Source organism: Leuresthes tenuis, unplaced genomic scaffold (assembly GCF_036924035.1).
Source record: "Leuresthes tenuis unplaced genomic scaffold, fLeuTen1.0.hap1 SCAF_14, whole genome shotgun sequence".
NCBI lineage: Eukaryota > Metazoa > Chordata > Actinopteri > Atheriniformes > Atherinopsidae > Leuresthes > Leuresthes tenuis.
Window position 1 is genome coordinate 19,295,402 of NW_027325368.1, and position 15,073 is coordinate 19,310,474.

Below are 15,073 nucleotides of genomic sequence, written 5' to 3' on the forward strand. Positions count from 1 at the left end.
CATTTGGTTTGACTGAAAACATCAATCCATTGTCTACACCCACTTTATCATTTTGGCTGCTGTAGTGCAAAAAGAAAGATGGAACAGGCTGCTAACATAGCAGCAATCAACCAGGCACGCTTACGCCTGTGCTAAGGTATGCTCTCCAGTCAACCTATCATGCATCTCTGTGGACTGGAGCTTAAGAGAGAAAACCCATACAGGGAAAAAAACATGCAAACTGAAAGTAAGGCAAGCAAGGTGATGGTGCCATTCCGCCCTGGCAGGAAAATTATAACAAAAAAAAATCTCATAACTTGCTTTTTATCTTCAGTAATATCTCTACTTATCACACCATGTCTCCAGTTATCATCGTGAATTTCAAGAAAAACCTGTGGGTGACTCCTTTTGATGGGAGCTTTTAGGGTCATTACCCATGAGGCTTTGCTCCCATCCACCCCAAGATTTAGATCACCCCAACAGACCAAAAAGAAAAGCAGCCCCATGGCTCCCTCTCTTTCTATCTCTCAATCTCCTGCAGAGGACATACTTTTCATTTTGGGCAATTTGAAGCTCCTAAGCCTCCCCCACGGTGACCACCCCTCTGTTATCAGTGTGTATCTGCCAGTGAGTGTGTGTGTTCTTTTTAAGCCTTTGCTTTTTTAAGTGCTCTGTCCGCTACACTGCAATGCACTTTCAGCTGTACAGTACTCAGGGACACAGGCTTTTGCTCAGGCTTTGCTTTAACATATACAGCACAGATGTTACAGTATTACACAGTCTCAGTTTCTCACCTGTTATTTCAGTTTTATACGTGACATTTCTATCTGACTGTCACTTGAATTTTTTTCCAGACGCGTTGCACAGAATGGCATGTCCATTTACCTTTGCTAAGTCATTTTGTGTTCTCCTGAGATAGTTTTGTGCTTTTTCAAAAAGATTTAACTGCATTGTGCACGTATGAAACGTGTAAGGCAGTAATGCTGAGAATAGATAAGGCGAGGTTGGTGTTGAGGGAGTAATATCGAATCGGTCTTTCTGTTGAAAGGGCAAAATGCCGACAGGGCCACAAGCACTTTTTCAAAGGATGAAACTCCATCTGGCTTTCCTATTCCTTTCCATATCTCTCCCTTTTGTTGAAACCTTTACATTTGAGACATGCAGAGCTGTGATGTGCACCAATGAGAATTTTGGCAAATGATTTATATGCTGCATTTTACAGTGACAGCTGGTGTGCTGAGAATTTGTTTCAGTTACTGCCCAGACCTAGGCCTGAGCAGAGGGATGCACTTGACAGACCTCTCACCCTGCAGGAGCTCACAAGTGTGGTGCAGCATCTGTCCCCATGCCTCCTGCTCCCACTATTGATGTAATTCCAGCAAAGTTCTATAGGCGCGTTTGTGGTGCAGGGAGAAGATCTGTTAGAGGTTTTCCTGGAATCCCTCTGGGAATGCCACCCGGCAGCTGTCAGCAGACAGCGAGTGGGGCCTGCAAATTCATCTGCGTATTTGTTTCTATAGATTTAGAAACTCCCGTTAAGAGACATCTGCAAGAGACTAGTATTTCCAGAACCAGAATCCTGGACAGATTAGGGTAGAGAAGGAAAGGAAGGTTTGCTTGTTGAAAATGAATATGATTATGTGTCTGCTATTCATATTGAATAATTAACTTTGGGCCCTTGCCATATGAATGTGTATAAATGTTGCATTTGTGGTCAAGTCTGGTCTTTGTCATCTGTCCCAAGGCAACAGTATAGGTTTTATATGGAACTTTTATTTAACTTAACATTTATTTAGAGGCTCAATATTCAAGCGACAACTTTGAATTAGTGTCAAAGTTAACTCTGATTAAGGCGATTTGATTATAATTGGTCATAATGTCATGGCCACTGTCATGACCAGTACTGGTGTCTGCACCCAACCACAAAACTGCTGTCTGTTTGTTTTTACTAACCAAAACCACATCCTATCCCGTTCATTTTATTCATTTCAACATTTTTTTGAACAGGCATAAATCTAAAGACAGTATTTACCAAAAGATGCAATATTACATTTTGGACATATGAATTTTGCAACTGGCCCATTACATATATATTTATGAGAGTTTTATTTCCAGTGTGCACAATTTGAGAGGGAGAGTTTTGAAATGAATCACTGCTACTTATATACAAAGCTTTGCACCTTTTTTTTTACCATGGAAAAAAAAAGCCCTTAAAATGTTGGCTGTGGTATTGGCACTGAGGAGACACACATGTTGTGGTACAGCAGTGCAAGGAGAACATGTGTCAAAGAAGGCACTTGTCATTTTTCATACACCTATTTGGAATACAACAAAGAGACATTATCAGGATATACTTATGACTGCCAAGACAAGAAAGTCGAAGACAGCCTGGAATCTCTAAATCAGAATGAGTCAAGCAATACTTATCTGCGGCACAAAAACTTTTTATAGCTCTCGATGTCTTGTCCTTTGCTTTTGTTTATGCATTATTTATTTTTTGTTTTAATGGACATAATAAATAATGTAGGAATATCTTGAATAGTAGATTTAGTATTGCTGTCAGTTGTGCCTCATTTTGTCCTCAGATACTCACAGCCATTACTCTCACTTTATAGTACACCTCCTGCGGTCTTAATGGGTTAAAGCAAAATAATCATTACAGCAAATGTCTTAGAGATATGGAAAGACAAACCTGTAGACATTGTGTGGCGTGGGATTTGTAAACTACAAGACTGAAATTATAATGAATTCCGTAATATCTGCTCTTCAAATTCAGTCCGCTCAATAGTTCGTTATACTATGGGAGTGTAATAATGACACTATTTTTAATAACATTTTTCATATTTGCTTTTAAAAGGTTGTTGAAATTAATAAAAAAAAGTTATGGTAAGTTCATATATTATTACAATAATGTTTAAATTATATCACATTTGGTTAAAAGCGCCTTGTCAAGGACTGGATTTGGGACTTGCTTGTTTTGACTTTGGACCTCAGTAGAAAGACTTGAAACTTACTTGCAGCTTGTAAAATAATGACGTTGTCCCACCTCTTCTGTATAGGTGATCAGATCTATGCTTATATGTCCTGTTCTGTAACAAGAAACAGGCTGTGTGCTAGTCAGTGGTGAAATACAGGCTTCTGATTATCAACAGCTCTGCTAGCTTTCAACTCTGCACTAATTTGCACTACTCCTGATAGACTGTTTTGGTCCTTATTGTGATATCCTGGTTGCACTTGAGTTAGAAAAACAGAGCAGTTTTGGGGTGTCAACTCCACAACTGGACACTTCCTTGGTGACGTCTTATTTTGCGACCAGATGCAAATTAGCATATCTTGATTAATAGGGGCCTCGGCTTCTTCTCATGAATGGTTGGCATTTTTTCTATGACCTTGGACAAACTATAATTAACTTCAATAAAAATGCCATTATACACCCAAAGTGTTCTGTAAAAGTTGTTCTGGTGCTGGTACTCCAGCAGAATCATGTCAAGGCTTGAGCAGTATAACTCTACATAAAGTCCAGCTGTTAGATTCACCAGTATGTTTGAGGGTTGCAAAGGTGGCTCAACTTCCTGAATGCAAAAACATGCCCTCTTATTCTGCTCACTCTGTCCTTGGTGGCGCACTGTGCAACTTCTTGACATACAGCCAGCAATCTTATGAATTTTTTACTGTAACAAAATAAAATGAAAAATTAACAACCTGAATTCATGTGAAGTGTTAAAGGTTAAGTAATTCAACTGGCGTTTATGCACACTTAGACTGCTCTTTAGGACAAAAGAAAAAGTTAACTGAGGAAGAAGTCCTCAGGAGAAAAATCAGAACGAGGGATACTGTTGATCCCTCAATGAAGCTGCACACTTCAGCTCTAGGAGCTGGCATAAAGTGCACCAACCTGCAGAAACAGTAAATTAGAATACTCAACTTCAGCAAAGTCTTATTCACAGCTTTACTGGAGCGAACACGCTGTAGCTAACACTCTGTAGCTTTTACTGATCTAACCATATGCGAAGGTTACATGGTATGCTGTGGGGACTGTGACACAAACTGTGGAGCATTTGCTCTGTGATGGCAAAGTGGAAGAGTCGCTACAGACAGAGAAGGGCTAGTGTGAGAGTCTCATCAATCTGCTCTTCGAAGACCTCGGCAGGCAAATGGTCAGCATGGTAGCTCAACTAATATGAAAGGCTGATCTCAGTGTCGAACTAAGAGAAGTAGCAGCAAGTATGTGCCTCTGTGACACAGTTATTTAATAAGAACATTTTATCTGACTGCTGCTGTTGCGTTTTTAAATACATTGTTTTCTACTAGGTTTTCCTGCTATATAACGTCATTACACTTCTACTGGATATCATTTGGCATGAAAACAAATATTTTGAGTTTGTCACACAAGAAAAAAAAACCATGTAAAATGCAAAAGAAAAAAATAAGACAAGTATTCTTTGGTGAGCCGACATACAGACAAGACTACAGCCATGTCAACTCATTTAACATAATTGGTTTTGTCCTGCTACCTGTAACCAAACCAATAAGCCCAGCTAACTGAGCGAGGCAGTTAACACTAAGGTGAAGCTCTTGTGTGCTAAAGTACAACCAATGGCTGAAACCAGTAAGGGATACACCATAACTTAGTAGTCCTGCGGCCTCGCTCATGTTTCTTTTTGTCTTGGCAGATGATGGTTGTCATCATAAAGCTCAGGGGACCCTAAAGACAGCTATGTTAAATTCATCATTTTCATTATCTATTAGATCACTCTCATTAATTCAATTAAGTCAGTCTACCTACTCTCACTCACTAGTGATATCTGAACATTTTCAGAACTGATGGGCTGCTGTGACAAAGAGTCCCATTAAATATGAAAATCTTTCAACTTGTGCGGATATATGTTCAGGTCCAATTGCTTCACACAACCTGAAAACCTGTCTAATTGTTAAATTCCATTGACCTTTAAATTGAATTACCCTGACCACAGTTCACGTCATATTTGGTCTGAACACAGAACACAGAGTTTGAGCTCTATTAAATTTTCCCACTGACTACATACTAATATATGTTGTGAGCACGATTGCTTCCTTCGGTTTTGAGACAAAAAATTATGAAAACTATCTGGTGCATAAACCAACTTATGTATCGGCTGATGTATTTTGAGTCATTCTCTCTCCCCACACAGCGCTGTCTATTCCAACAGGACATTTGCTAGATCTCTGCTGTGCTGCTAATGCAGTCATATTCAAGTACACCACCCACACATGCACGCACACACACACCCATAACCACAATGAAACGCTGCAATTAATCAGCTAGGAGGTTTCATTTTGAAGGCAATAAGCCTTGCAAGAAAAAAATTAAATTAAAATAATAATGATTTGGCAACACCACTTCAAAGCACTTCTCTGACTCAAGGCTCAAGTCAGGCTGTTTTCATCAGCAATTACTGATGAGAAACCTTCAGTCACTGGTGGCACAGACACAGCGGTCTTCATTGCAGCAAAATGCCAGCAAACACTGAGGCAAAGCCTACAGATACATAACACAAACACTCGCACAGAAGCCTGCAATCAGAGTCTGAGATCAGACAGAAAAAGAACAGTGGAATGGGGAGGCTTTCTTTGACGAGCAGATACAAAGAGGAGTTTTTCTACTTGTAGGGTGAAGGCACACAATAGAGCTTTAGAGTGTCTACCCTATCACCAAAACATAATGTAGCACTTTTCTCTGGTATTACTCTCACACCATTCTTCTCTAAAATGATTTATCAGCAGTGCGCAACTTCAAAGACAAATAAACCATGTAGTTAGAGTTGCTTATCTTGTTAGAACGCGATATGAGATATGAGGGATATAAGATGCATTGATGGATTATAGGAACTAAGAAGTACTCATCCCCTAACAGGGGTTAGCTTTGAACTCTGAACAATTCCTTCTTTGGCAGTATTCACAAGAGTTATAGGATCTTCAACAATATCCTCCCACGTAAAGAACTGACACAAAATAGCCATTGTGTATCTGCCATAATTATTCCTTAAGAGACTTATACAGACTTGACTTAGCTGTACAGAAAGAGCTCCCATGGCCTACTTTTTATCCACTCATCTCCTGGGACAGTAATTCTGAAACGCCAGAATGGAAGCCATCAAGATAATTGGCTGGAATTAGAGTTAAAGTTTACCCATGGTCATTGCAGTGGCAATTAATTACAAAAATCAATACAAGACAAACACATCATACATTACACCATTCAGAGAATGAACTGTCCACCAGTGACATCAAGACTGAGGCCTGTACAATAAATTGTCTTGATCAGGTCCTCAGTATAAGTATTGGGGATGTGTGATTGATGCTAGCATTTGTTTTGAAGGTGTTTGATGAATAAAAAGCTTTTCCACATATAAATGATAAAAGTCTGTTTAGTCTTGGACTGTGCTATCTATTAACTTCATAATTAGTTCTAATTTCCGAACAAGAGAAATTAGGAAAACAGATTTCCCATTTATTGCTGCTCGATAAACATAATCCCACACTTCTGATTTGATCAACTCCATTACCACAACCGGTAAGATTAAGACTTTCATCTATGACGCATCTTTTTTTTTTTTTCACAATCCAGAGATAATGATCTTTCTGTTGAAGCTTGTATGCAATGGACGGAGGCGGTACAATCACTCACAAACAGACTCCATTTTTAATGACAGTGGCAAAGAGAGACTAAAACACTCCACTGTTCATGGACACAATGTACATTGCCACAAATGCAACGCATTGTTTGGACTTCAGAGCTGAAAAGGAGTTATAGATGTGGGACAGTGGGGGGGATGTTCATAAAATAGTCAAAGCCTAACCCAAACTGACACTGACAAATTTTCCGCTTCGATTGGGGAAGTTATTGGGGTCTGCATGTCGAGTCTGGGTCACTTTCCTTTTTTCAACCTCTCACCCTATGTACAGACAGAGGTATAAGATGAGAAACCTTGAGTCTTTGTTGGCACAAAGACAGCGGTCATCACTGCAGTGAAATGCAGGCAAACACTAAGGCAAAGCCTAAAGACACAACACAAACACTCACACAGGGGCATGGAATCAGAGTCAGAGATCAGACAGAGGAAGAACAGTGGAATACTAAAGCTTCCTGTGATGAGCAAATACAGAGAGAGGTCATTGAAACGAGGTCCATTCCAAAAGCCCTCAGAGTTGCAATAAGTTTATCTTTAGGGCAGAAATTGGAAATAGTTTGGTTGGTTGATGTTTACGGAATTTAAGAACTCTCACTAAAGAGGTAGAAGTCTTGGTGGCGAGGAGATTGGTGAGAGAAAAGCAAATGTATATACTGAATATATAGTGTAAGCACACTAATAAGCACACCTTTCATTTTGATTGTTTCCTATTAAGTCAAAGATTTTCACTACTTTGAGTCACCATTTAAGAGGGAGTACAACAAATGATGGTAACATCTGTGTAGACATGCATTAACAGTCAAACGTATGTTCATGGAAGCTTAAGCAAAGGCCTGAAACTTAATATGAAGTGCTGGGAAGAATTGCTATTTTGACACCAAGTTATTTTTATTCCTTTAAAACTTTATTTCATGCCTTACAGCTGCCTGATCCCAGGCCAATAATACTCATCAATTCAGAGGCACAGTGTACACCGACTGTATTCTAGTAATACAATTGCCTTTGGTCTTGCAATAAAAAAAAAAGGAAATTATGCTTCAGCTTTGGAGAAATCTGAAGTACCCACTTTGACGCAGTGGCTTAATGAAATGCATGAAACCTGGAGTTTGGGATCAGATACAGGACAAACTCAAGGACAAACTTAAATTGCCAGAAACTTGGACCCCTCGTTTATCTCCTTTTTGCTTGTGGTTATAGGTCAAACCAGTGGTTATTGCTTATATAGCAGCTCTTATAAGAAAGGACAAGGTCGAGCAGCTGGGGAGGATAATATAATTTTGATTTGCGGTCCTTTTGTTTTTGTTCTTCTGATCTTTGCTTATTACACTGTCTATCTATCTATCCTTTGGACACTTTCGTCTCACACCAAATGTATTTGTCTTACTGTTACAAAATCCTACATATATTCCCAACAGTTTTATGATTTATAAACATTTAAAATCAGAAAAAAAGTTCTGTTTTTTTATATTGCGCATTATCTCAGGGACAGAAACTAAGCTCCTTGCTCTATTTTTTTGTATTGTACAGTTTTGTTTTAATGCTTTTATGTTCTATGAAAAGCATTTTGAATCACCTAGTTTTTGCACTGTGTTTTATAAATGAATCAAACTTGACCTGCCTTGCCTTTAAGACATAAGATTCCCTTGATTTGTATCTTTTCATTGATGCAGCATTCCGATGACACTCTGGTAGATCTAATCATCAGTGGATTGTTAAAGTAAATTATTCTGCGTGCATTGTTGAGGCTTTGCGTCAAGTAGAAAATTGCTCACTAAGTCGCGTTGCCATGCTGGATACCACATCATCAGGACTAAATGAAAGTGTCATAAGTCAAATTGTTATTCGAAGTAAAGGGGATTTCTGAGCAGCTAATCATGACTGGACTGAAGATTTTTGAGAGGGGAAAAATGGCACTTTAAACCACTTGATGGAAACTGGATTAGCTGTCTCCAAAGCACCATCAAGCAGGCAAAAAGTATCAGTAAACATCAATTTCAGTTCACCGAAAGGATTTGTACTGCTGCAGGATACTGAATGAGTCAAAAATGTAGTGGAAGTGAAAGAGGACCAAGAAGTGCTGACTGTTGCTGACTTTCCTTCACAGTTCTGACGTCAATAATATACGGGGTACTTGACGACTAAGAACGCCAAACAATCCTACCGTCTCAAGTGGCTTTCCGGATGATTGTCAAATCGTGCTTTAAGAATGTGGATTATCAGGTTAGAGCGCCACAGAATTCTGCCGTTCAAGAAGCTTGAGTGGTGCTGTCACATAGGTGAGAGGGGGCATACCAGATATATTTTTTATTTAAACAACTTTCTGTTACATTAAAAATGGAAAACATATAACACTTAAAAGAAGTAGTTTCTGATTTTGGATCTCATGTGTCCAAAAATCACGAAAAAGATGTGATCATCATTTCATTAATTAGTCACAGCATGAAATACTACCTCAGAGATAATGAGCTGTAATTCTCTGAGAGCGAAACAAGTGACAAAGTCCAAGGTCAAGGCAATCATGGCAACCTTGTTTGAATATCAAGTGACTCTTGAAAGATGAGCTGCCACACAATCATACTGATAAAAAGAAGGAACAGGTCGAGTTAACCAACAAAGCAGTTCCTGACACCATACACTTCAAAGTGGTCTATCAGCTACCTTAAAAAAAAATCAAATCATATTTAGTCTAGTTGTCAAAGGAGAAACACTTCTGCCATCTTAAAGATGAGAAAATGTGTTTCTTTACCATCACATTGAGTCTCCATAGGTGGCTGATTTGAGCTTTTTCACTTTTGTGTTGGTACAAAATAGCAATTAGTCTAAACAGGCTGTCTTTCACTGACTATTAATGTTCCCTGCAATGAAAACAGCAGGGGTTGTGTTATATTAGTAAATAGGACTGCATTAAAAATGAAATGAGAATGATGGAGGAAACCATTGCAATGGTATTTGTCTGTCCTGTCAGCGTACCTCAATGATTGAATAAACGTTTTAAACTCCACACAGATGTGTTAGGAGCAGAAGCAATAAATGAAATATATAAATTATAAACACATATACATACAGTGTATACATATGTATACATACTCATGTGTCCACCCCACTTATGCTTATTTTGCAGATGTGCAGGGGTGCACCGCCTGGGCAGCTAGAAAAAGATATTTAACAAGTTTTAGATGCAGAGATATGGTAAGCCATGGCGTTTGCTTAATCATAACCAAACAGTGAGTGAAACAATAGTGAAGTTTAAAATAAAATAAAGTATAAAAAGACTCCAGTCAAGTTTCTTGGATGAAAGTAATTTGTGTAACATCACTCCGTTTAAATATAGACTAAAAATATAACACCAGTTTCACTAAGTGTTGTGACACAATATTCCCAGTTGATTTTCAGTCATTTGATGTACGGCAAATATAACAAGCTTGAGCTTTGCAACTTCACCGCTACACCATTGCCTACATTCAGACATTTAATGTTGACACCTCAACAGCTTCATCATGCATTCGAATTTATGCTCTGTATACAAAAACACAGATAGTCTGACAACCACAGACAAGGTACATAGACAAGATAACGCTGATACTAACCTTACAAACAGGAGTTTTTACATGTTTGCACTTAAATAGATAGTTGCTGACTATATTGAGGAACAGAGGCATCAGAACACTTTAAGAAGTACACTGTTACATAAAACAAAACTCCCAATGACATAGAACCCTGCGTATACGTTGCCAGTTTTGGGCCAAACTCCATCAGATCTTGAGTTGGTGAATTTTTGAGGGGAACAGAGGAGGGGAAAACTTATTTCTTTCTTTGTTTGTATTTAGCCGAAGTTGAACTGAAATTTAAAATCTTTCAAAACTCTCAGATGGATCTGAGGTGGGGGAATCTGGCGATTGCCATTTGATTATCATTATAACAATAAAGCCAAATCCTATGAAACTGAGAGTTAAAGCGACATCCTATAACATTTTGGGCCATTTAAAAATCTTCATTAAGTACAACTCTGGAATTTATAGGGATTCAGCTGGTGTATACCTCATCCATTTATAATTCATAGGCTTTGCCTCAACATTAGAGTGTACCCAGCCATTGTCATACAGAATGTCTGAATATGTAATAGAAGTTGTCTAATTCCACTGATGTCACCAAGCCCAAATCCACTTGTGATCATTTTCCAATGAGTATAATGAAACAAGAAGGCCAGTCCATGTATTTCCACCTGAGATTTACTTGTGCCCTGAGTGCTACAGGGGTGGTTAGAGGGGTTAGGCTAAGGTCAGTGTGGCCTGACACAGTCCATCTACAGCCAGATAAGATAACAGATTCCCCATGAGAATGAGAGTCAGTCAGGCAGAAGCAGACATATAAACTACTGCAGCGTAAAGTAAAGGGTCATCCAGGCCAACTACTTCACGCAGGAGGTGAGAGGCTTGGCAGGCAGGTGGAGGGATGTGGAGGAATGCGGAGGCCGTGTGTGTGTGTTCAACTGTACATGTAAGAAAATCCGATCCCATCAGCAGATCTTTTCTTCAGGGCTGAGGCTGTGTTTGTGTGTGCATGAATTAAAGATGAATGTGTGTGACAGAATATACGTGTATGTGTGTATTTCAGGCCTTACCCTTCAGGTGGATCTTATTTTCCGGGCTGTGCACCAACACCGAGCTAACTGAATCCAAGCTGTCGTAGTTACTGCAGCCGAGCGGTCCCGTCCTCGTTTCAGTTACCTAGGAAACAGAGGAAGAACATATCTATTTGCTTTTATATACACATAGTATATATGTTTTAATACCACATTGACTATGAATCCTGTTCTCTGGCAGTTGAACACATAGCTGGTGGCAGCTGTTGACAGCAGGCGGAGGACTAGATGTGGCAGCGCCCTCTGACAACAGAGAGAACTATCTGCATCTTTTGCTCCAACACCTGCAGCCACATCTGGCTGCGCTACGGAGGCTGCTGCGCGGAGAGAACAATGAAAGGAAGGGAGTGAGATGAGATACATGAAGGAGAGAGACAGCCAGGTGTCTTTGATGGAACTCTGAAGCAGCAAAATCAAAGAAAGGAAGGGAGGGTGGCATCAAGTCAAATGCCTTTTAGCAGTTGTGCCTTAACAGAGGCATGATTAGTTTTTTTTTATATACTTTAATGCTTTTACCAAGAGCAATCCGATAACAGTCAGTACAGACAAAAACACAGCATAAGCATTGTCTTCTAATGCAGTCTATGGAGATTGGCTTCTTCTCACTGTCTAGCTATATCGCTCTATGTTCTAGGAGGCAAATGGATGTCTTTAAGAACAGGACTACAGTCACACACTTAAAAATTAGAAATATCCCAAAGACTCCTGCTTGATACACTATGATAATTAATTAACTTTTTGTTTTAGTCAACATTGGTTTTAAATCCTTATCCACTTTCCCGTCCACTCTAACTCAACCACCATGCAGATAACAAAGACAAAATAACTTATGGTTATATGTGGGAGTCAGTAGAACCAGTAGAATACAAATGACTGTCTGAGTCAGATGTCCCTAAAATGTCCGCTACGAAGGCCGATGTCACATTCTTACTGTCACTCAAATGTGAAACATTTGAAAACAGATGTCATGGAAAATATCTCAACAACATGTTGTGTTTAATACAAGATGCAGTATTGAAAGGCTGCTAATTGAGATGAAATGACAAGACCGAAGAAAAATGATGGAAAAATAAAGAATAAAAGTCCCGTACACGAAGTAAAGGAGAGAGGGTACAAGCGAGAGGATAGAAATGTACTCTGGCAAAGCTATTCATCAGCTAAATCAGGCTGTTTGGAAAACGATGCAGCCTGTGAAAATTCACTGCCCTTAAAATGGCCTTTTTACTCACATCTTCACACTCTGCTTGCATTAAGATTGCATCTATTGTCAAAAGACATGGAAACCAGTATAAAAGATTAACATCTCAAATATCTAAAAGGAAAAAAAAAAGAAGACGTTGCTGAGATGGACTTAAAGATAATCGGAAGATTAGGCGAGCGGCAAAGAAGGATTAGTAAAAGGGGAAGAGGCCATTTTGGGTTGTTGTTTAAGCCACAGATGTGGTCACAGATAATCACGTCTTTTAAAATGAAAGAAGCACAACTGTTGCATCTCATTCATTTTCAGACTGAATGTGAAGTGAGTTACAGAGTATGGCTGCAGCAATCATGATGACAAACTCAAATTGGATGGCTAGAAGCCCTTTTAATGCAACAAATCTCTTTTTGTATTTTTCATGCTAAATGTGACTTTTATTATTATAATTTCTATCCCTGAGGCCAGCACATTTTTGACGCAACTCTTATTACGCTCTCTTTGTCAGTAGGAAACATAAAAGCATTAGAGATTCCAGCGAGCTACACTGAATACACACTGGGATTTTTAGCAACTCCTGTGAAGAACTTCAAGAACGACTAACCTGAGAGCTGCCACCTCCGCTCGTGCTTTTGTTTAAGACTCCCAAGAGCCCTCAGTAAGTGTACCATTCAACCTGGACCATTTTTCATTTTTCTTATGTTCATTCAACAAAATTTTCCATTCACACATCTCAAAGTGGCCTGTGTTCTCCAATTACCCTATAAAGTATTTATTCCGATATACCAAGATCAGGTCATGTGGTTATTCATTAGTTCTTTATTGTGTTTATGTAAAGTCACGTAGCACAGTCTGACGGGGATTGAAGAAACGTATATGAATCACTATTTATGCAGTTTAGATTACTTTTCTCAGTACAATAATCTAAGCAGAGGTTGCTGAGTTATACTTTGTGTTCCGACCTTATAGAGAGAGCCTTGCAGCTTAATTCTATTTTTTGGTCAGAGGTTAATGGATGCAATAAGCTGACACAGTCCCACAAAAAAAGTGAAATAGCCATGTTCGTACACAGTTTCACAGTAAAGGCTCAAAAATGGTAAATTATGTCTGCCTTTTTCAAAATTCACAATATGCCTACATTTTGCACAACATCAACAATTGTTGCTTGCCTCTATTTTCCTCTGCAAATTTTAACATGTTTATGTTTGGCATTGCACAGGAGCGGGTGCACGGTGGTGTTATGCAAGAGAAAAATGCTTGAGTCCCATCCATTCCAGTATTGTTCAACAGCTTTTCACTTTTCTGCTTTGCTGTCGGTTACGTGTTATTAGGGTAAATTATGAAAAATATGTGTTTTGAAATTGATTGCAATTACAATTTCTGTAACAACAAAGGTTATGGATCAAATGGAGAAGAAATTAGAAAATTACAGATGGTTAAGTTAAAAGCAGTTCTAGAGAAGTTTGTGAATCTTAACCCTACGTGCTTCTGACTGAGTTTGAAGTACACCAACCTTTGTTCTCCACATTGCCAGGCCTGAAACTGCGCCTGGCAGCCAATACTGCATGCCAAAACTTTGATTTTCTGCCTCACATGAAATTGTTCACAATTTTAGAATATTGTATAATACTTGTCAGTAACTTTACAATATCACTTTATGCAATAAAAACTAGATACAAACACAATTCTGTCATAATAAATTAAATTTTCTAAAAAAGACAGTGTCAGCATCACTAATAAATTAAAAAACAAAATGCAGATCACCCAGGACACTGAGGACAACTATGACAAAGATGGACATCTTAAAATTCTAATTTAATTTTTGTCTGTTAAATATTTACAAAAAAGGAATTTTGGCTAAACCTTTTTACTGAATTGCCCTGTAACACCCAGGGTGGCAGACTTACAACGTCGCTTTTAACAATTCTAAAAAAAGTTTTTAGACCACATTTACATAGTTAATGAGTCCTATTGTTTGTCCTCACAATGCTACTGGATAGAAGAAGTGTTTATAGGTCCGGCCATCTGGCCTTGAACTCACTCTACCTGCAAATTTCCCGTTGAGCTCATCTCCTTTTTTGCATGACTGGATTAGTCAGGATTAGGGCTGGGCACATTAACGGGTTATTTTTGTGCTAACTAATGAATTCATTATTTCCGACAATTATTTGTCTCCCATTAACACAGTTTTTATTATTTATTATTTTCATTGTGAACGTCACCGGCTCACCGGCTTTTATTTTGAAAAAGTCCAACGTGAGCGAGCCTAGTATGTTGCTTACTGCTGCAGAGCTCAGAGGAAACAGTCAGAAAAAAAAAAAAAGTCAGATGAAGCGGGCCCTAACAAACATGGACAAGGTTACGGAACTTTTACATGGCCATTTTCATATAAAAGTTCTTCCAGACGGCACAGTCGACAGAGCCAAATTTATTTGTAAGCACTGCAACATTCATTTGTCTTATCAACGGAGTACTTCAAATCATGCGATTAAATAATTCATTATTTGCCCAGCCCTAGTCAGGATTAAAGTAAGTAAAATTCCTTTAATTATTTTTTTTTTGTGTTTATAACAATGTGTAGAACAT

The 15,073-nt window shown here is 38.7% G+C and overlaps 1 protein-coding gene across 1 annotated transcript in view; it reads right to left on the reverse strand.

The window, feature by feature from the left end:
* Positions 1-15,073, reverse strand: part of brinp2 (bone morphogenetic protein/retinoic acid inducible neural-specific 2) — a 204,892-nt gene that overhangs the window by 54,313 nt on the left and 135,506 nt on the right. Inside the window, exon 5 of the mRNA XM_072364312.1 lies at positions 11,272-11,377. Within this exon, the coding sequence (XP_072220413.1) occupies positions 11,272-11,377 (106 nt within the window). The remainder of the gene's footprint in view (positions 1-11,271; positions 11,378-15,073) is intronic.